This window comes from Nerophis ophidion, linkage group LG08 (assembly GCF_033978795.1).
Source record: "Nerophis ophidion isolate RoL-2023_Sa linkage group LG08, RoL_Noph_v1.0, whole genome shotgun sequence".
In the NCBI taxonomy this organism is placed as follows: Eukaryota; Metazoa; Chordata; class Actinopteri; order Syngnathiformes; family Syngnathidae; genus Nerophis; species Nerophis ophidion.
In genome coordinates this window covers 60,021,303-60,045,336 of record NC_084618.1, presented here as the reverse complement: position 1 = coordinate 60,045,336, position 24,034 = coordinate 60,021,303, and the positions used below count along the sequence as shown (strand labels likewise).

Below are 24,034 nucleotides of genomic sequence, written 5' to 3'. Positions count from 1 at the left end.
ATATATATATATATATATATATATATATATATATATATAATATATGTATGTGGATAAATAATGTACTTAAATATCTGCTTGACGTATGATTTCAAAACAAATTATCCATCAAATTGTAGACTGTAATATAATAGTTTTTACGGTTAAAGTCCACCAACTTAGTTTTTTACTGTAAAATCAACTTTGGTACTGTTTTTGTCCATATACAGTAAGACACTATAACAGTGGTTCTCAGATGGGGGTACGCGTACCCCTGGGGGTACTTTACGGTATGTCAAAGGGTACTTGAGATTTTTTTTTTTTAAATATTGTAAAAATAGCAATGATTCAAAAAGTGTTTATTAATATATTTATTTAATAATACTTCAACAAAATATGAATGTAAGTTCATAAACTGGGAAAACAAAAATAAAACATTGCAATATTCAGTGTTGACAGCTAGATTTTTTGTGGACATGTTCCATAAATATTTATGTTAAAGATTTATTTTTTTGTGAAATTTTTTTTAGAATTAAGTTCATAAATCCAGATGGATCCGTATTCCAATCCCCAAAGAGGGCACTTTAAGTTGATTACTTCGATGTGTAGAAAAAAATCTTTATTTATAATTGAATCACTTGTTTATTTTTCAACAAGTTTTTTGTTATTTTTATATATTTTTCCCATATAGTTCAAGAAAGACCACAACACATAAAAAAATATTTTGCACTGTTATACAATTTAATAAATGAGAAACTGGCAACATAGTGCTGTATTTTGCTTCTTTATCTTTTTTTTTTCAACCACAAATGTTTTTCTCTGATTAGGTGGTACTTGAATTAAAAAAATGTTCACAGGGGGTACATCACTGAAAAAAGGTTGAGAACCACTGAACTAAAACATTAAAAAACTAACCAAAAAAACATTAAAACAAGATTTTACGGTTAAAAAAAAAACTGGCAGCTCTGTTGCTTGAATTTCACCGCTAAAAACAGTGGTATTGTCTCTCCATTCTATTACATATATTTAATTTTTTATATGCTGTAAAAAAAAACACTGCATTTACTATAAAATTCTGGTGACTGAGCTGCCAGTTTTTAAAGTAAAATGTAAATTTTTAATTTTCCTGCTGCTTATATAAAACATATATTGTTAATGTATTTTATATATATAAATATATAAGACTTCACGGTAGAAGAGGGGTTAGTGCAACTGCCTCACAATACGATCCTGACTAGTCTGGGATCTTTCTGTGTGGAGTTTGCCTGTTCTCGCCGTGAATGCGTGGGTTCCCTCCGGGTACTCCGGCTTCCTCCCACTTCCAGAGACATGCACCTGGGGATAGGTTGATTGGCAACATTAAATTTGCCCTGGTGTGTGAATGTGAGTGTGAATGTTGTCTGTCTGTCTGTGTTGGCCCTTCAATGAGGTGGCAACTTGTCCAGAGTGTACTCCCCCTTTCGTCCGATTGTAGCTGAGATAGGCACCAGGATGGATGGGGATATATATATATATATATATATATATATATATATATATATATATATATATCATTTTATATGGCCTGTGAAAGCTTCGAAATCGTATGTGCCAATAACGCAATAATGTCCTTTACCTTTTTCATGAACTGAATGTATATTAGTTTTATATATATATATATATATATATATATATATATATATATTCATACATTACTCATTGTTAAAATCGGCCTTCTGAGGGCAACCATAACTGTGATGTGGCCCTCGATGAAAACCAGTTTGACACCCCTGGTTTAGACAGTAAAGGTTTTTATTTGAATGTGATTAAGTGAAGTACTTGTATTAGATATATAATTCAACATAGTGTTAATCGTAGCCAGGCTTGATTTTGAGTTAAAGTGATTGTTTTAATTTAGTTAATGGGAATCCTTGAGCTTTAAATTACACACTTATATCAAATTGTTCTTAGTCATAATCTCAATACAGTAATGTCCAGTGATTTACATTGGTATACTTTTAGAATGTTGTAGATGTAGTGCTGCAGCTATTGATTATTTTGGTCGCTGAGTAATCTATTGATTAGTTTGTTTGATTATTCCAGTAATCGGATAACACATGTCTTGTAGCCTCAATGCATAGTATAGGGAAAAGTGTTTAACGAAACCAATACTTTTCCACTTGCAATACCCGTTATGATTTGTTTTTAAATTGCACTTATAACTTTTGCATTAATACAACTTTAGCGCTGTTCACCACCACACAGATCAGGGCACCACTATATTTACGTATTTAAAGTTGTATTTTTTCTAATAACAAAAGGAGTGATTGGGTGATAAATTGAAACAACTGAATATAAATCTAATATTTTTTGTAATCGGATGAATCAAGTAATTATTGCAGCCCTATGTAGTAAGATGCTAGAGGTCACTGGGTTTGACAAGAATATTAATTTGTTATATTATGTATTTATTTATATATTGTATTTATGTTATATCCCACATGTTAAGGTGCTGGATATTATTCAAAAGTGTCTAAAGTAGACTTATAAAAATGTACAGTTAATTTGACAGATTTTTTTTTTTTTATGTATAGAAACTGAGTTGCACTACTACCACCTTTTAAATAGGAAGTAGATTTTTTTTTTTTAAAGGGGGGTAGGGATTGGAGTGTCATCATTGTAAGTAATCATATTGGCTTGTGAATAAAAATGGTGGACTTCCATGGCCTAGTTCCATGTGCACACCATGCTCAAACAGGGATTATGGCATTATTTGCTCGGCTGTAGGCCACCGGGTGCAGCGCTGTGCTGTGAACACGTGCGTTTTATATTTTACACGCACACACACGCACGCGCACAGCATATTGAGGTCAAAGTCCATTACATATTACATGAAGACTATATTGGCCCTAGTGTGTGAATGTTGTCTATCTGTGTTGGCCCTGCGATGAGGTGGCGACTTGTCCAGGGTGTACCCCGCCATCCGCCTGATTGTAGCTGAGATAGGCACCAGCGCCCTCCGCGACCCCAAAGGGAGTAAGCGGTAGAAAATGGATGGACAACAGCGGGCTTTTTCAAGCACGTGCAAAATATGTTTGTTCCTATGAACGCTCTCTTCAACTTCCTTTTGTTTGCCATTCCGGAGAAAAAGTGCAATTCGCCTTGCCTGCAGATGGATTTGTATCCGTAACGTCAAGGAATGAGTTGCTAAGCATCCCTACTTAAGGCTTGATTATATAAGGATGAATAAAAGAGCAACTTCAGGCCATGTATCAGAGGGAAGCACTGTCTTTGAACCCTGCCAGCAATGCATTTCTTCACATCAAGACATCACTTTGGCTCCAAGGGAGGGGAAAAACTGCTGCGGCTGGGCTTGCTATTGCTTTGATGGTGTGTGTGTTTGTGTGTCATTTTTTTTGTGTGTGTGTGTGTGTGTGTGTGTGTGTGTAGGAGAGAGAAAACACACGATCAAGCAGTGTGCGCACCTCTTTTCAAGGTGTGGGCATCAGCTGGCCCATGGATGACACTGTTTATCGATTAATGGCGTGTTGTCTGACAATTTTCGCTCACTAACCCCTCTGGTGTTTTCCTCTCCTTTTTGCTCTCCGCAGCGATAGAGACGCAGAGTACCAGCTCAGAGGAGATAGTGCCAAGCCCGCCCTCGCCTCCCCCGCCGCCCCGTGTCTACAAGCCCTGCTTTGTGTGCCAGGACAAGTCCTCAGGGTACCACTATGGTGTCAGCGCCTGTGAAGGCTGCAAGGTGAGAGACTCGGGGCTCTTCTCTGAATCTGCTAAGGCAGGAGAACTATTTTTCCCATCTTGTAATGTTCATGTGATGTCTTGAAAAAAAAAAATCTCAGCTGAGATCCATCCATCCATTTCTACCGCTTATTCCCTTTCGGGGTTGCGGGGTAACACAATAAAAAGGCTTTCATCTGAGCGAGGACCATAACTAAGGATGGGTGCAGAATGTTGCATGCCAGAAAAGCAAAAAGAACGCACTCAAACGTACAGTAAGGCTCTGCTTTTCAAAATGTGCCAGCTCCTTGCTAATTTACATTGGATTTGCCAAAGACATGCTAAAGATTAGCATTAGTGATTTTACATGGCAAATCTTTTACATGGCAAATCAACACCTCCAAATTTGGTAACGAAAACTACAACTAAGATGCATGGTACAATCAAACAGTCGGTGTTTAGTAAATTCAATATTTACAGTATAAAGACTTTGTAGGGCTCAACAAAAGAAAATACTGGCACATTCAACTTAAGACTACATCATGGCGGCAAGGAAAGATGGGCATCTCATAATTCGATTACTGTTACAATTCAAGAGCTGCGGTTTGATAAAAAATTGATTATTGATGCATCTTTAATATATATATATATATATATATATATATATATATATATATATATATATATATATATATATATATATATTGATGCAATTTTTTCATTTCTTTTCGTTTTTACTAAATAAGCATTTTGTGAATTGTATCTTTGAAAAAACTGAGCATTTGTAATATGAAACAGTTAAATTAATTCACACATTTATTAGATTAATGAGTGCGCAAAACTGGAACATAAGCGCTCTGTGATAAAGGAGCTGGTCTGATCCCTTGGAGAGTTTTGTCGCTGCAGTTAGCCAAATTTTGCAACTGTCTGCATTACTTTATCCTCCCACTTCCAAAGACATGCACCTGGGGATAGGTTGATTGGCAACACTAAATTGGCCCTAGTGTGTGAATGTGAGTGTGAATGTTGTCTATCTGTGTACCCCGCCTTCCGCACTAAGACAAGGTTTGTACAACAAAACATATTTTTCTTCAGTCTGTAGTTCGTAAATCGAAAAGTTTGTACCATGAGAAGTTTGTAAATCAAGGTTCCCCTGAAATGTAATTGCATGTCATTAGAGTATCAATGCAACAGTCCATGGGGTAAAACAGAGCTTTTTAGTTTGTCGTACGAAATATGTGACATTATATTGTTTTTAGACCAACAAAACCTCTGCGTGTAAGCGCATGGTGAATGGTAGGTTATATTTGTTGTGTGTTAACTGACCTGACCTGTTATGTTTTGTGTAGCCATTATCCTGCCATCTACTGAGCATATTTGTAATGACAAGCCAATCCAACATATTATTACTATCTACTTGTGAATAAAATGTATGGATGCAACGATAAGAGCGAGGGCAGCAGTTTAAAAGTTCTTGTTGTGGACTTCCACAGGTAAATGGCCCTGCCAGTTAGGGTTGCTTACGCTTTTTGGCTGTTTGATTGATTGATTAAAACTTTTATTAGTAGGTTGCACAGTACAGTACATATTCCGTACAATTGACCACTATATGGTAACACCCGAATAAGTTTTTCAACTTGTTTAAGTCGGTGTCGACGTTACTCAATTCTTGTCGAACATTTGTCCGTGACAAACGAACCAAATGTGTCCTCAGCGGACTGAAGCATTCTCGCTTGCGGCGAATGTCCCGCCACAGTGCAAAGCAAACCGCAAGCTAGAACTCTTAAATTCAAACCGAGGTGAGCTGATCGATACAAATATTGACAGCAACAATACCAAGAATAGTATCTGCATATGGTTGATACGACACTGGTTAAATCGATATTTTTTATTCTCAGAAGATATTTTGTCGTTTTTGTTATTGTTTGGAAACACAGGAATTAAGTCCCTGCCCACAGGAAGAATTTTAAAGGCAAAACATCAGGAAATAATTTGAATAACCTGCTTAGTGGCCTAATGGTTAGACTAGCTGCCCCTAAGATTGGTAGGTCGGGAGTTCAAACCCCAGCCGAGTCATACCAAAGACTATAAAAATGGGAGCCATTACGTCCCTGCTTGACACTCATTATCAAGAGTTGGAATTGGGGGTTAAATCACCAAAATGATTCCCAAGCGTGGCTACCGCTGCTGCTCAGTGCTCCTCTCACCTCCAAGGGGGTGGAACAAGGGGATGGGTCAAATGCAGAGGACAGATTTCACCACACCTAGTGTGTGTGTGGCTATCAGTGGTACTACGTGTGTGGGGAAAAATCGATTCGAATTTGAATTGCGATTCTCACATTGTGCGATTCAGAATCGATTCTCTTTTTTTTTTTTTTTTAAATCGTTTTTTTTTTTTTTTTTAAATCAATCCAACAAAACATCCATCCATCCATTTTCTACCGCTTATTCCCTTTTGGGGTCGCGGGGGGCACTGGCGCCTATCTCAGCTACAATTGGGCGGAAGGCGGGGTACACCCTGGACAAGTCGCCACCTCATCGCAGGGCCAACACAGATAGACAGACAACATTCACACTCACATTCACACACTAGGGCCAATTTAGTGTTGCCAATCAACCTATCCCCAGGTGCATGTCTTTGGAAGTGGGAGGAAGCCGGAGTACCCGGAGGGAACCCACGCATTCACGGGGAGAACATGCAAACTCCACACAGAAAGATCCCGAGCCTGGATTTGAACCCAGGACTGCAGGAACTTCGTATTGTGAGGCAGACGCACTAACCCCTCTACCACCGTGAAGCCCAACAAAACAATACACAGCAATACCATAACAATGCAATCCAATTCCAAAACCAAACCTGAACCAGCAACACTCAGAACTGCAATAAACAGAGCAATTGAGGAGACACAAACACGACACAGAACAATCCAAAAGTAGTGAAACAAAAATGATTATCAAAAACAGTATCAATATTAGTTATAATTTCAGCATTCGCAGTGATTAAAAATCCCTCATTGACATTATCATTAGACATTTATAAACATTTTAAAAAAAAGAGTAGTGTCTCAGTGGCTTACACTTGCATTGCATCTCATAAGCTTGACAACACACTGTGTCCAATGTTTTCACTAAGATAAAATAAGTCATATTTTTGGTTCTTTTAATAGTTAAAACCAATTTACATTACTGCAATCAGTTAATAAAACCTTGTCCTTTACAATTATAAACCTTTTTTTTTTTTAATCTACTACTCTGCTAGCATGTCAGCAGACTGGGGTAGATCCTGCTGAAATCCTATGTATTAAATGAATACAGAATCGTTTTGAATCGGAAAAATATCGTTTTTGAATCGAGAATCGCGTTGAATCGAAAAAATTGGTTTATAATCGAATCGCGACCCCAAGAATCGATATTGACCGAATCTTGGGACACCCAAAGAGTCGCAGCCCTAAGTGTACTTTAATATTGAATTGCTATCCATCCCTCCATCGATTTTCTACCGCTTATTCCCTTTTAGGGTTGCGGGGGGCGCTGGCGCCTATCTCAGCTACAATCGGTACACCCTGGACAAGTCGCCACCTCATCGCAGTATTGAATTGCTATAGAAATTGTATTTACAAAATTTGAAGTTGAAGTATCGGCATGGGTTTGATTTGTATTGAATTGATACCTAAATTTGTAGTACCAGCCAAAACTAATGTAAAGTATCCAAACAACAGAAGTGTATTGTACATGATTTAACAGAAGTGTAGCGAGAACCATGTTACAACAGAAAGTAACCAGATATTAACAATACAATAATAATAGTTTTGAGAAAATAATAAGACCCGGAATCACGCAATACTGCATACATCAGAGGCAAATTTAAGAGCCTTCGTAACCCTTCATAACGATTCTGTTATCATTTACATACCAAATAAAATATTGTGATATACATTGTTAACGCTGAAGGCTGCAATATATATCGCAATATAGTTTTTAGGCCATATTTCCCATCCCTGTTGCTCGTTTATGTATCGTCCCTGAACCAATGGATGGACAAACCATCCCTTGGCAGAGGTCTTATTTAGTGCAGCCCTGTACGTATAGAGTCATTTCAGTTCATAAAAAGACATGAATAAAACAGATCTGTGGAATAGGACTGTAATGTAACAACCAGGTGCATTGGTTTTAGGAACGACTAGTAGTTTTAAGTCGATAAAATTGGCGTATAAAAATAAACTGTAAAATAAAACTTGGCATTTGGGCGGCGTGTAGCCTTGCACAGTATGACACAAAGATGGCAAGGGGAAGCGAAGAGCAGATTGTGACTGACAGAAAAGAAGGATGTGGGGCTGCAGATCAGACAGAAAGGGTGCAGGGGTCACAGCTGAACCCATTGACACCATAAAAATGGCGGTTGCTGCGCCATATGAGGTGTGCGGGAGGTGGGGGGTCTATAAACCTTTCACACGACACCTCCCTTTCCTATCTCCTCTGCGGTGCATTACTTTGTCAAATTAGCAGCAAACTTTTCATTTTCAAATGGCAACAAAAAGGAAATATTTAGAGCACGGAGCGCTCACAGCAGTGTGACGCACGCTGCCACTTCTAAGCGCGATAAACAAAAAGTGAGGCGCCGGGCGATAGATGAGCTCTAAATTTGAGTAATTAGCCGTTTCTCGGCTTTGATCAAAGCGTTTCTCTCTGGCTCGCTCGCTCGCACTGTGTCAGAATCTGCGCTGTAATGAGCTTTTTGAGGCTGGCGATGTACGACAGGGGACGTGAGGAGAGCTGATGTTTTTATTTGCCCGCCAGACATTGAATTGTTGTGCAGAAAGTTACTCAAGAAGAGTTACTCAAAGTCTGTTTTGCTGTCGCTTGTCAACATCTCTGACTTACTTTCAGAACATGTCTCTAGTATTTATTCTTTGTATGTCTACAAAGGTCGGGCATTGCAGAGTAGATATGGTATTCGGGCAACAACATTACGCCTCACTTCAACTCATTCTTCAAGAAGCTATCCTGGCTGCAGATCTGCTAGCGCCCACTGTCTTTGATCCGAGGGACCGCTTCCTCCCTCCACATCTGCAGTGCTAATTTGAAGAATTCCGGATGCCTCTGCCATATCTCTGACTACAGAGGAGATGACTTGGCAAAGCACGCTCAATAATTCAACACTACGGGCGTGCGAATGTATATGCTTGTCTCATTTGAGACTGGGGTAAGTTGAGGGTTAGCCGCGTCGACTTTGCAGCAGCATGCCAAACTACAAAGGCATTTCCTGGGGGCTGCGGCGAACAGAGGAGATACTGATGGAGGTGTGTGTGTGTGTGTGTGTGTGTGTGTGTGTGTGTGTGTGTGTGTGTGTGTGTGTGTGTGTGTGTGTGTGTGTGTGTGTGTGTGTGTGTGTGTGTGTGTGTGTGTGTGTGTGTGTGTGTGTGTGTGTGTGTGTGTGTGTGTGTGTGTGTGTGTGTGTGTGTGTGTGTGTGTGTGTGTGTGTGTGTGTGTGTGTGTGTGTGTGTGTGTGTGTGTGTGTGTGTGTGTGTGTGTGTGTGTGTGTGTGTGTGTGTGTGTGTGTGTGTGTGTGTGTGTGTGTGTGTGTGTGTGTGTGTGTGTGTGTGTGTGTGTGTGTGTGTGTGTGTGTGTGTGTGTGTGTGTGTGTGTGTGTGTGTGTGTGTGTGTGTGTGTGTGTGTGTGTGTGTGTGTGTGTGTGTGTGTGTGTGTGTGTGTGTGTGTGTGTGTGTGTGTGTGTGTGTGTGTGTGTGTGTGTGTGTGTGTGTGTGTGTGTGTGTGTGTGTGTGTGTGTGTGTGTGTGTGTGTGTGTGTGTGTGTGTGTGTGTGTGTGTGTGTGTGTGTGTGTGTGTGTGTGTGTGTGTGTGTGTGTGTGTGTGTGTGTGTGTGTGTGTGTGTGTGTGTGTGTGTAAGGGTATGGAGCTCTCTTGCTTGAGACAGCTTGCCTCGTTTGTTGTTTAACTTCGACTGCCAGCACATACTCACCGGCATTGCACTTCTCTTCCCCTTTTAGATATTAAGACTCGAGCATTAAATATGCATGTTTACACCCTCATATTTATGGTTTTGTCTGAGGGGCATAGTAGTGGCGTGCGCCACAGAAACGAGCATCCTGATGGTATAGCAGCGAAGCCACTGTGTTTCCACGAGAAATAGGCATGAGATACATTGATTTTTAAATATGAAGATTGAAGGAAGTGGGTGTGTGTGTGCCTCAAGATAAAAAACAAACATGTTTGCTTGCAAATAACAAAATATACAGTGCATCCGGAAGGTATTAACAGCGTTTCACTTTTTCCACATTTAGTATGTTATTTTTATTCCAAAATTTAATAAATAGTTTTTTGTTCTCAAAGTTCTACAGACATAATTCTAAATTCAAATTCTACCCCATAATGACAATGTGAATTCTTTTTCTATAATTTTGCAAATTTATTCGACCAGAAAAACAAAACAAAAAATCACATGTGCATAATTTTTCACAGCCTTTGCTCAGTACTGCATGTTTCAGGTTATATAGCGCAACCACTAAATTCTAGGGGGAAAAGATGTGTTTCCATATATTAGCCGCACCGGACTATGATGCACAGATATACAGCATATGTTGCGAAATGAGGTACTTACAGAGGAAGATTCTGTAAATGTTTATTTACATACCTTACTTTTTTCCAAATATGCCTATAACATGGCAGTAAAATGGTTGATCAAACAAAACAGAAGTCATCGTCATGGACCCACTGGCTGTGGAAGCTAGCTCTCCAATCACCTAATCAGACTCAATAACTCCATGGTGACATTTTGGTGAATTTACTGAGGAATTTGTGATACTGGAACAATACAAAAACAATGCCGTTGTAAATTAATAATACCAACACAAACACTGGTAAACGTGTTAGCATATTAGCAAACGACGCCGGCATCATTACATAACGATAGCACGTACAAATATGCATGAAAACACTCCTACAGATGTCATACATGGGGCGTTTTTAGTAAGTATTAATTGTTTTAGTTATATTTTGAAACTTAAACACGTGGCTTGGAGAGCTACAGATAGCTAGAAGACTGAACCGCACCCTACTTCCAGGTGAAAGCGCTGAAAGGAAGTACACTAACTTGTCCAAAAAATGGCACCATAGCACAAACAGTGAAACTCCCTCTCATTGTATTTGCTTGTTTTTTTTGTTTTTTTAACTATTTTTATTATGGCCGTCAGCGAAGAAAAATCTTTAAACTAGCGCACCATCTTCTAGGCCGCAGAGTTCAAAGTCCGTACTTTGTTGATACACCTTTGGTAGCAGTTACAGCCTCAAGTCGTCTTACAATATACAGGACAATCCAGGATGAATGTACATGTGATTTTGTAGTTTTTCAATTTTAATACATTTGCAAAACATGTTAAACAAAACATTCTCTTTGTGGAGTATCTTGAGGACAATTCATGTATTCCATTTTGGATTAAGGCTGTGACGTAACAAAATGTGAGAAAAGAGAAGCGCTGTGAAGACTTTCCAGATGCACTAAAATAGAGTGAGGTTCCACCAAGTTGTGGAAATTAGCCTGTCAGTTGTTCTGCATGTCCTCAGCCACTGTACTTTCAAACATGTCTTCATATAATTTTTAAAATAGAGTGTTACTCTATGTTGTTACAGTGATGACTTTAGCTTTGGGCTTCAGGTTTCTTGCGTCATTCTGCTTTTATCAAATAACATGTTTTAATTGTTTAATTGATGGAATAGAAAAAATCGAATATCGCAAATGGTGATATAATTAATGCGTATTAATCAATGTTGCAATATAATGCATACCAACAACAGAATGAGGAAAAATGAATGGAGTGAAGTTCCCCAAGATGGTTACATTAACATGATTAACTGTCTCCTTCAGCTATGGTACCTTCCAATGGGACTTCAGTAATGACACACTCATATTCAGTCAGTCAATCAATCAATCAATGTTTATTTATATTGCCCTAAATCACAAGTGTCTCAAAGGGCTGCACAAGCCACAACGACATCCTCTGTTCAGATCCCACATCAGGGCAAGGAAAAACTCAACCCAGTGGGATGACAATGAGAAACCTTGGAGAAGACCGCGATCGGTGCAATGGACGTCGAGTGGATCTAGCATAATATGTCAAAGTCCATTCCATAATGGGGCCAGCAGGGGACCATCCCAAGTGGAGACAGTTCAGAAGATGCTTTATCTTGTCTGCAATGAAGTGGCGCTTGGTAGAATGGCAACTTGAGGGTTCGAGGTTGAACCCCAACTTCTGCCATCGTAGTCTCGTCCGTTGAGCAATACACTTCACCGTTGCTCCTGATGGATCGTGGTTAGCGCCTTGCATGGCAGCTCCCGCCATCAGTATGAATGAAGGTAGAAAAGCGCTATATAAGTATAATCCATTGACCATTTACATAATCTTGAATTGTGAAATAGAACCCTTTATTTGGTGGTCTAAACATTTTTTAAAGTATTCTAGCTCACACAATGGCTTTTCAACCAGCGTACATTTATAAAAAAAAAATGGCAAGTGTGAAATTCAGAGTGCACCAGTACATGGGGTGATGGACGGCTGGGCAGCGTCTGAAGAGTTGCAGCCTGCCACTGTAGCCCCCACCCCCACCCCTCTGTTGCAAGTCTCGAGATGTATGTTGTAATATGTATATGTGCTTTGCTATGGAGGGTTTTTTTCTACTCCAGACTTGGCCCCCTCAGGAGCCCAGTCTCGATTGTGTTTTTTTTACTCATCCCCCAGCCTTTACCTTTTTCCCATCTTTTACGTGGCGCCTTGTGGCAACCCATCAGCGTTCCTGTTCTGTAACCCTGTGCGGCATAGCTCGGTTGGTAGAGTGGCCGTGTCGGCAACTTGAGGGTTGCAGGTTCGATTCCCGCTTGTGCCATCCTAGTTATTGCCGTTGTGTCCTTGGGCAAGACACTTTACCCACCTGCTCCCAGTGCCACCCACACTGGTTTAAATGTAACTTAGATATTGGGTTTCACTATGTAAAGTGCTTTGAGTCAATTGAGAAAAGCGCTATATAAATATAACTCACTTCACTTCACACTACATTGTTTGTTTGTCTTATCTTGAACGGGTTTGTGCTGAAAACAAAGTTTGGTTGTACTTGTGCAATGAGAATAGAGACCTACCTACCTACATAAAACACACACGTGAGGACGCTGCAGGTGTCTGGGAAGCGCTCTTAATCTGGCAACAATGTGAAAGTCATGAAGAGAGGATTCCTTTGCTTCTCTGTGAACTCAACAACCCCGCCACACACAAACACACAAACACACACCTTTCGCTCTTTCACGCACGCAATGTGAATCTCAGCAAGGCTGATAACCAGTACAGCACCGCAAGTTGTACAGTGCAAAAGACCGGTTCAGTGCCGTTCCCCTCCCCGCCTCATCTCTTCTCAAGCTGCAGGGTGGCTGTCAGACCCGCTGAGGGCTCTTGTCGCCGGGTGGATTAAGCGGCGATATACAAAAAGAGGCTTAAGGGCCGCAGGAAGCAATGACTCCTAAAAGAAGAAGAGGAGGGGAGGAGGAGGACAATTAACTGGCTCACAAGTCGGCTGCGGCGACCAATCGGGGCGAGGCTGTCAGAGCGAACCTGGACCTTGTGATCTTAGGAGGGAGTAGGTCAATCCCCTCGTGACACTGGGGTCAAGGTCGGGGCAGCATTGGATCAAATAGGACATGATACACACACACACTTATCGCTCAGCAGCAGGCAACACAACTTCTCACCTTTTAAGGGCAAATCTGCTTAACTGCCACATGTTGTATCCACTAGAGGCGGGCGATACTACACATACAAAGACATGCACCTGGGGATAGGTTGATTGGCAACACTAAATTGGCCCTAGTGTGTGAATGTGAGTGTGAATGTTGTCTGTCTATCTGTGTTGGCCCTGCGATGAGGTGGCGACTTGTCCAGGGTGTACCCCGCCTTCCGCCCGATTGTAGCTGAGATAGGCGCCAGCGCCCCCCCTGACCCCGAAAGGGAATAAGCGGTAGAAATGGATGGATGGTATCGATATGATACCAGGTAAATACAGGGCCAGTATCACCGATACGCCTTACTTGATTCTGTATACCTGATAATAGTTTAAATTTAAAAAAATATATATATATTTTTATTGCCATTTTTGTCAGATTTTAAACAGCTGCTGGTTACAAAACTTATTTTAAAAAAGGGGAAATAAAAACTAAAAGTTTATGGGAAAGTAAAGCATGTAACTAGATTAAAACACAGGACAAAGATTTGGGTTGAAATTAAAAAAATATGTTTATATGACCTTTGCTTTTTCCTACTACTATTTAGACATTTTGAACTGGTCAAAATTAACCGAGTGATGCTCTTTAATGTGACTTGTCAAGCATGCCTGAAACAAATAAACCATTCATAGTGCAAAGTAAGTAAACAAATAAGTAAACTTTTTGCTTTTTATCTTCTGTGTCCATGAACATACTGAGTTTGACAACAACATTTGCATGTGCACACAAATATTTGAGAAAATCAACTTAATCTCGTTACACTACAATCAATATTATGGGTTGCAAAGCATGGTGACCAGAGTTTAGTTAGTAAATTAGGTGAGGATTTAAACATGCACACGTGTTCAATCGGCCTCGTGGTGTTGCTACTTTGCTGAGCGTGTGTGTGTGTGTTTGCGCGCTTTCATATTTCACTACAAATATTCTACTGGGATTCGAGAGATGGATTTCGGTTATTACTAAAACACCAACGGCCATCTGTTAGCTAGCGAGGCTAATCCTGCAGGATGATGTGTGGGGGCCCCACCCACAGCTGGCTCCACCCACTCGCTCCTTCACAAAATGACCAGTCCGATCAATACCCACATTGACCTGTTTTGCATGTGTGCTTTACATCAGTGCTGAGCGCTCACTCCATTGTGGCTGATCTGCATTAACCTGTTTTTTTTTTTCTCTTTGTGCCAGCGCTATATTGCATCCACACGGATGCAGATTGATTTTATTCGGGTGATGCATGGATTACAACGTTTCTTTGGGGATTTCTTTAGGTTACAAAACAACAACATCTCAGCTGGCATCTTTTTTTATTTGGAACAGGAGTGGATGATGTCATTGCAAAGTGTATTCCGCCTTCAAATGTATGGGCTCAATTGTTTCATGATTCTCTTGCACACAATTACAATGTTGACACACAGTTGCAGCTTTGGAATGATTGTGAATGACATTACTTTCAACAAAATCATTATAAGTGATTAGTGTAGGTTCAGCATTCCTTTTGAAATTAATGTTTTGATAAAAGGCTGGGCTTCTGTCACATCAACATTTAGAAACAGTCTACTTAATAGAAAAATACAATGACAAGTTTGGACACGCTTTTAGAATAGCACGAGTATCTGTTGCTAAACTTTTGACTGGCAATGCATTTTTGTTTTGACATTGTAAAAAAAACATTTTAAATAAAATACACATATTTTATTGTTAAGTTTTTTTTCAAATTGGTTAAATAGTTTTTCAGGAGGTTCAGACTGGGTAATGTCACATACAATATACTAATAAAATAAAATTAGAAAAAGAAAAGAACAATATATATTAAAAGACAAATATAGATACATGCATTTTAGGTCGGTGTTACATCATATACAAATACATTTACAAAGCGCTGCAAGGATTAATTTGATTAGAAAAAAGTGTTGTTTTATGTTCTGTTGCTTCAATTCATCGTTTAATGGGTGTACATTAGGAAGCGGATTAATATGGCCCCATTCGTTGCGGTTTAACTGACTCGTGAAACGTGACAAATTGGGTAAGTGCATATCCACATTACCCGCCAGACAGCAGTAGTGTTGAATATCTTAACATTTGTTTTGTGGAAATTCCAACTTTGACCACATCATCAGTTGCTATGTCAAGTGGAGCTTTCCATGATTTTCAGTAGACCGCATTGCAAAGTAATTAACCCCCTATCGTCCTCTCACGCGAGATCCACCCAGGAATGGGGCCATATGAATCCTTTCCTTACTGTAACAAAAAAAAAAAGTGATAAAATCTGGAAGAAAGTGATACAATCTGGACCACATGGACTGAATTTCCCCCAGGGATCAATAAAGTACGTTCTATTCTATTGTATTCTACTAAACAACGCACGGCCACGGTCAGTGTGCACAAAAAATGAGGTTATAGCAAGCAAACGAAATTCAACTATTTTCCCTAAAATACACATTGAGGCTGTAACGTGTGTTTATCCGATTGATCAAACAAACAAATCAATAGATTACTCGATTACTATATATATATTTATACAGTATATATATTTATACAGTATATATATATATATATATATATGGGCTTCACGGTGGAAGAGGGGTTAGTGCGTCTGCCTCACAATACAAAGTTCCTGCAGTCCTGGGTTCAAATCCAGGCTCGGGATCTTTCTGTGTGGAGTTTGCATGTTCTCCCCGTGAATGCGTGGGTTCCCTCCGGGTACTCCGGCTTCCTCCCACCTCCAAAGACATGCACCTGGGGATAGGTTGATTGGCAACACTAAATTGGCCCTAGTGTGTGAATGTGAGTGTGAATGTTGTGTGTCTATCTGTGTTGGCCCTGTGATGAGGTGGCGACTTGTCCAGGGTGTACCCTGCCTTCCGCCCGATTGTAGCTGAGATAGGCGCCAGCGCCCCCCGCGACCCCAAAAGGGAATAAGCGGTAGAAAATGGATGGATGGATGGATATATATACATATATATATATATATATGTATATATATAAATGTATGTATATATCTATATATGTATATGTATATATATATATATGTGTATATGTATATGTGTGTGTATATATGAATATATATGTGTATGTATATATATATATATATATATATATATATATATATATATATATATATATATATATATACACACACATGCGTGCGTGCGTGCGTGCGTGCGTGCGTGTGTGTGTGTGTGTGTGTGTGTGTGTGTGTGTGTGTGTGTGTGTGTGTGTGTGTGTGTGTGTGTACATATATTAGGGCTGTGAATATACCACACTATTCGATTCTTGGGGGTAATGATTCGATTCAGAATTGTTTCTCGATTCAAAACTATTTTTGATTCAAAATTCATACTTTTTAACATCGGGTGCCAGTTCTATGATTAACTACGATCCTCCATAAATAACCAGCCATGATTTATTTCTATATCACTTAAAAGAAAACAGTTTTTGTTTCATAAACTTTTACCCAACCTTTTCATAAAGTCAAATACAAATAAGGCAACAAGAGAAGTATCCCACACTTCTCTTTTCTGAAAAGAAATGTACAGTAGATATGGGCATCTACATCAACAATATGATTTGGCTTAGCGACTGTACAGGAAAGCTTAAAAAAAAAAAAATCTTTTTGAACGGATTAAGAATCTTTACGAGTAGGAATCGCGATCCATCCGAAAATCAATGATTTTTGACACCCAATTGAAGGAGTAAGTGTACTGTAGTTATTGTCTATCAAAGCATATCACTGTCAAATGTTTGTGCTGACACAGGATCATGTAACAGTTGATCCAAAATAAATCCTGGATCTGGATGAAACATTCAAGATTTAAGATTTTAGCAGTTTGTTGTCAACATCTCAACTTTTTGGAGGAGAGCGTTTCATTGCATTTTAGCACCTGCTGTGTGTGCGATATCAATTAAACCTTGCCGGGGATGTTTTGTTGGGAGTTTGATGAGAACAGAAACAGGGAAACACTTTCAAGATAAGAGGGATCAGTTATCAAGCATCCTCCCCAGCAATGCCCCTAATCCTGCGTTGTGTCCATCTTTCTGTTTCACAGGGCTTCTTCCGGCGAAGCATCCAAAAGAACATGGTGTACACTTGTCACCGTGAGAAGAACTGCATCATCAACAAAGTCACCCGCAATCGCTGCCAGTACTGTCGGCTTCAGAAGTGCCTGGAAGTCGGAATGTCCAAGGAGTGTGAGTATATCCACCATGCACGGCCGCCACATCTGGCATAGACCTAGCTCATCCTAGCTGTTTAAATCCTGCAGGATTTATTTCCTTAATAGAAAAAGTATTTTAAGATGCTGCTGCATTGCGCCACTGCTCGCCATTGACACTCGCCAGCCAAGCTTAATGATATAACGTTTGATATCCCATAATGCTACTGTTATATGTCCGGAGGAGCATAGTCGGTGTCAACGTGATGCTGTCTGGCACTAACAGTCAGGGTGACGCCAAGCTTGGCAGGCTGTGATGAATATGTTCTCACCTGCCGAGGGTGAAAGAGCAGGCGTGTGCACCCCCTGGGGCTATGTGAAAACACACACACACACAGCTCGACTGGATCAAATATTTGGCAAAGGCGTTATCAACAAAGAGCCTGATGGCATTTTACACAAAACCTCAATGTGTGGATGTGACACATTAGTCCTGATAAACAAACTCCCGTTATTATCATCGGCTTGTTTGGACGGCGCTTCCTGTCTTTTATTTACCTTATTAAGCCCCCCCCACCCCTGCGCGCCCTCTAAAGTCGACGCAGGGGGTGCTCCCCAAGCTACAGCTCCGTGGCTTTACAGTAAAAGAAGTCATCCTCTGAGCTACTTACCTTTGAATGGGGTCATTAATCATGGTTAGAGGGATCTCAGAAGCCAGCTACACGTTGCTGGGAGTGGAGTTGGAGGGCCACCTTGTGGTGGGAAAGTGTAATAGCACAAATCCAAACTTCTTAAATAGCATGCGTACACTCACTTTAGTCATTTGTATTGTACTGGACCTGGGTCTGATTGCCTTTCTTTTTCCTTGCCCATCACTTCTATACTGGAATATGCCTTTTTGTGGATTATTTCAAGCCTCTATCAGCACTTGCACAAATGTGATGAAAGACCTCTGGCCTAGTTTGAGTCACACACTTTTTGTGCTCCTTTAGTGCAGATCGTGCAGATTGCTGGTGCCCGTGTCCTCAGCGGTGACTTTGGCAAGCAAATCTGCGACGGTCAGGAAGAAGAGGCAGGCCATCTGGGCCCAGTGGGGAGTCTCTCTTTGTGCCCGTCACGCACCCAGAGTACACGCAGTAACACACAAATAGAAGGTGACAAAGCCCAACTTTGCCATGAATAAAGAGATACCTTCAAACAGCTCGGCCTTAAAGTGGCCCCCCACACACACACACACACACACGCGCGCGCACACACACACCCACACCCACACCCACAGAAGGTGTACGTCTTGCTCCGAGCCAGGAGGGAGGTCTGGGTGACCTTGTGTCCGCAGGCAGACAGCTCCAGACAGGCTAGCAGCCAGGTGGCCGTGCCAAGCAGGACAAGGCCAGAATGGCTTATGGGGGATATGCATTTATTCTGATGTCACCTCTCCATCACTGACAGATTTATGCTTCAAACTTCAACAAAACCCCTCAATCCTAATTTGCATCAGGCACCCTGATAGACGCCTACCTTTTGCATATGTCTGTTATCTTATAGTTTTTTTTACTGGAAAGTGAAAGAAATTAACTTAAGTGTTTTTCATACCTACTATTGTTTTCTGGGTAATTTCACTTGATCAAACAGTTTCTAACAATCCACACTACAAAATAGGCCTGGGAGATATGACTTTATAATAAAATGTCAGATTTTTTAACAAAAAATATGATGTAGGATTTTTTTAAACTACTTCTTAAAGAAACCAAATTAAACACCTCCGTCAAATGACAGAGGTATTTCAAAACAAGTTTTGCTTTTATATGATCAAAACTAGCAGTTAACAAAGCATACTCCGTGTCTTGCTCTTGGCAAAATTCAAATACTGTATGTATCATGTCAATTTTACACCAGATATAAATCTTAATTTTTATACAGTCATTTTCAAATAACTAAATCAGGAGCTTCCTCTGGGAGGCAATCCTTCTGCTTGAATGAAATAGTTATGTAAACAAAAATGCAGCATTGTACATTGTATGCAAATACTGTATATATAAATCTCCAACAATGAGTTTGATAAAGTTCAAACTTAAAACTTCTGTCTTGCACATTGCATGCACTCTGATAAATCGATAAAGATACAAAAAATAATTTAACATTAATAAAAGATCAATTATGTGCTTATAAAACACTAATGTAAATGTAGAACTGTACATTATATGCAAAGAAATAATCACGTCAAACTTGATGACCATATTTTTAGTAAGTATATAAATGCATGATGATTGATGATTAAATGCATTATAATTTCACAAGACTTTTACAGCAGCACACGCCCGCGTACGAGCTGTCCGGTTTAGATGTGCAGAGCGACTGTTTTGGGGATGGCTCTGTATTCGCGGATCCTTAAAAAGTCTTAAAAACTCTTAAATTCATGTATCTAAAATTACAGCCTTAAAAAGTATTAAATTTATTAGAAATTCCTAAAATGGTCTTCAATTCATTACTCAATGGTCTTAAAATGTTGGACCAGTTTTTGGGGGTTTTTTTTCGGGGCACGTCTTCGAGTAAAAGTGAGTGATTTCAGCTCACTCATTTTTTCTTTGTATCTCTTCCAAGAGATACAAAGAAAAAATGAGTGAGCTGAAAAAAATAGAGGCAAAACTTGTGAATGAGAACAGCCAGCTGAAGCTCAACTGAGGCTCATTTGAGTGTGTGTTCAGTGTTTTGTTGTTGATGTTATAATACTGTTTTGCACTATAATTGCACTATTATTGACCAATGTAATTAATTTATTTTTACCCTCACCTCGGTTATTATGTTTTTACTGGCGTTGGTGTTGGTTTGTTTGTTTTGGATGTCAAAGTTTTTGGATCTCTCAAGGTTTTTGATAAACTGTTTGGCCGAGTGGTGCTTATCAGTTTGTTTATTAATAAACATACAAAAAGTAAACTTGACTGATTGTCATTGAGGTTGTAGTACAGTGGGATCCCCAACCATCGCTTGTATTAATAGATTTTTTATTATTTTTTTCGGTCTTAAATTTACTCAAGGTGGCATTAAAAAGGTCTTAAAAAGTCTTAAATTTGACTTGCTGAAACCTGCAGATAGCCTGTAATATTTCACCACAGTATGCTGCTTCTTAGGTGGACTTGATGTTGCGGTTTTATTCGCCTCTTCAGGAGTTGCATCTCCCCCATTCAACTTGATGCTGTTTTAGATGCTGGAATAATTTAATTGTCCTGCTGCCTTTTTGCAGCGTGCAGTCACTAGTTCCATGCCGTAAATCTAAAGCACTGACCACACTTTTCTTTGGAACAAACGTCTTGCTCTCGTTAGCATTAGCAGTAGCCATGTTTTACTAGAATTTTAGATTTTCGTTAAGAAAGTAAGTGGGCGGCCGAGGACTACGGAAGCTCATGCCGCCAAAAAATATGCAGACGCAAGAGGAGAAAAACATTGATTTAAATTTGTTTTGATCTGCTGCAACAAAAAAAAATCTAATTTATCGATATAATAGATATATCGCCCAGGCCTACTACAGATTCTGTGTGGAGTTTGCATGTCCTCCGTGGGTTCCCTCCCAGTACTCCGGCTTCCTCCCACTTCCAAAGACATGCACCTGGGGATAGTTTGATTGGCAACATTAAATTGGCCCTAGAGTGTGGATGTGAGCGTGAATGTTGTCTGTCTATCTGTGTTGGCCCTGCGATAAGATGGTGACTTGTCCAGGGTGTACACCGCCTTCCCCCCGTATGCAGATGAGATAGGCTCCAGCACCCCCCGCGACCCCAAAAAGGGACAAGTGGTAGGACATGGATGGATGGAGGGTGGAATGTTAGCACAGTGGTGGCCTATGGTATGGTCATTGCAAAGAGATGCACTTTGAGAGTGTGGAAATCTGACTCACCACCTAAGTTTGAAGCCTGGTTGAGGGAGGTAGTGAGAATGTGTAACTTACAGAAATTTTGTGATCCGTGGAGACCTATCTTGGATTACTTGAAACTGTAGTCAACCCCCCTAAGAAGTATCTGTCTCGGCATAATTGATGTGATTGATGAAAGTGGACATTCAACTGATATGTTAAGCCTCTATGTGTATTTAGTTTTTACACGTCATAATCTGTGTAAAAACCTTCTTTATTCATTATTTTTATTTTCATATTTTATTTATTTATTCATTTATTTTATTATCATATGTGTGTATGTCTGTCTTTTCAACTATTAAGAAAACGGACAATAATAATTTAATTGAATTGTCTAATTTAGTTAGTGTTCAATTCATTCAGGCAGACAGGGGTCTCCCTCTGCTGGACATTTTGGGACATTATCGTTACATTTTGTATGTCACAGTAGACAATGTTTTTCAGCCACCGTGCCGGAGCACACTAGTGTGCCATGATATACAGTCTGGTGTGCCGTGGGAGATTATCTAATACAAAAATATTTTTTGCAAACCAGCAATTATAGTCTGTAAATTATGTGTTGTTTTTAAGTGTCGGTGCTGTCTGGAGCTCGGCGGAGTAACCGTGTAATATTCTTCCATATCAGTAGGTGGCAGCCGGTAGCTAATTGCTTTGTAGATGTCGGAAACAGCGGGAGGCTACAAAGTAAACAAAAACAGAATGCTGGACGACAGCAAAGACTTACTGTGGAGCTAAGACGGCGTCCACAAAGTACATCCGAACATGACATGTTCCGCCAAAGATGACATGACAATCAACAATGTTCCCCAAAAGAAGGATAAAAATAACTGAAATATCATCGATTGCTAAAACAAAGTAGATGCAGGAAATATCGCTCAAATGAAGACATGAAACAGCTACAGGAAAATACCAAAAAAAGAGAAAAAGCCACCAAAATAGGAGCGCAAGACAAGAACTGAAACACTACACACAGGAAAACAGCAATAAACTCAAAAAAAAGTCACGGCATGATGTGACAGGTGGTGACAGTACACCTACTTTGAGACAAGAGCTACAGTGATGCATGCTTGGTTATGGTTTAAAGTCATATCCAACGATTGCGACAAAGACTTTTTACTGTCAACTGAGTTTCATTTTTTAATGATTTCTGCTGGTGGTGTGCCTCCGGATTTTTTCAATGCAAAAAAATGTGCCTCGGCTCAAAAAAAGGATGAAAAACACTGCAGTGGACAAATATGTAGAGGCAATAAGTATGTTTGTATCTCTTTAATTTTTCAGTTTTTCACCGTCTTGTCTATGAAGAAATGTCACAAGTAAATGGTCAAGTTTAAACAACGTTCTCTTCATTGACTCCGGTTTGGCTTGGTGTTGAGTAGCCGTTTCGACACGTCCTGTGATAACACTATCAATCAATCTATCAATCAATGTTTAGTTATATAGCCCTAAATCACTAGTGTCTCAAAAGGCTGCACAAGCCACAACAACATCTGCGGTTCAGCGCCCACATAAGGGCAAGGAAAAACTCATAACCCAGTGGGACGTCGATGAGAATGACTATGAGAAACCCTCTAGGGGAGACCGGATGTAATAGATGTCGAGTGGGTCTGACTTAATATTGTAAATGTCCAATCCATAGTAAATCTAACATAATAGTGAGAGTCCAGTACATAGTGGATCTAACATAATAGTGAGAGTCCAGTCCATAGTGGGGCCAGCAGGAGACCTTCCCGAGCGGAGAGCGGTCAGCAGCGCAGAGATGTCGCCAACAGATGCACAGGCAAGCGGTCCACCCCAGGTTCCAACTCTGGACAGCCAGTACTTCATCCATGGCCATCGGACCTGTGCCCCTGTGCCCCCCTCCTCCACAAGGGAGAGGGGGGCAGAGGAGAAAAGAAAAGAAACGGCAGATCACCTGGTCTAAAAAAGGGGGTATATTTAAAGGCTAGAGTATACAAATGAGTTTTAAGATGGGACTTAAATGCTTCTACTGAGGTAGCATCTCGAACTGTTACTGGGAAGGCATTCCATAGTACTGGAGCCCGAATAGAAAACGCTCTGTAGCCCGCAGCCTTTTTTTGGGCTCTGGGAATCACTAATAAGCCGGAGTTCTTTGAACGCAGATTTCTTGCCGGGACATATGCTACAATACAATCGGCAAGATAGGCTCGATCTAGACCGTGTATTATTTTATATGTGAGTAGTAATACCTTAAAGTCACATCTTAAAAGTGCACAGGAAGCCAGTGCAGGTGAGTCAGTATAGGCATAATATGATCACTAAAACATCACAGTTCATTGAGCAGTGACTCAGAAGCGTCAGAGTTCCCTACAAACATGAAGAGTTTTAGTCGTAAACATTGAACACTTTTAATATTTCCGATTGTGGCGGCAACCCATTTTGGAGCTGATTATCGCGACGAATTCACTCTTACCACAGCTCGGACCACAAAACAAGCTTATCTGACAATCTTACAAGACATAATAATATAATCGGGCGTTTT

At 40.1% G+C, this 24,034-nt stretch overlaps 1 protein-coding gene across 5 annotated transcripts in view; it reads left to right on the top strand.

The window, feature by feature from the left end:
* The window catches only part of raraa (retinoic acid receptor, alpha a), a 397,302-nt gene that overhangs the window by 355,193 nt on the left and 18,075 nt on the right, over positions 1-24,034 (top strand). For all 5 annotated transcript variants that reach the window (XM_061909159.1, XM_061909161.1, XM_061909160.1 and 2 more), the window contains 2 exons: positions 3,570-3,718; positions 17,523-17,664. In XM_061909159.1, coding sequence (XP_061765143.1) covers positions 3,570-3,718; positions 17,523-17,664 — 291 coding nt within the window. The remainder of the gene's footprint in view (positions 1-3,569; positions 3,719-17,522; positions 17,665-24,034) is intronic.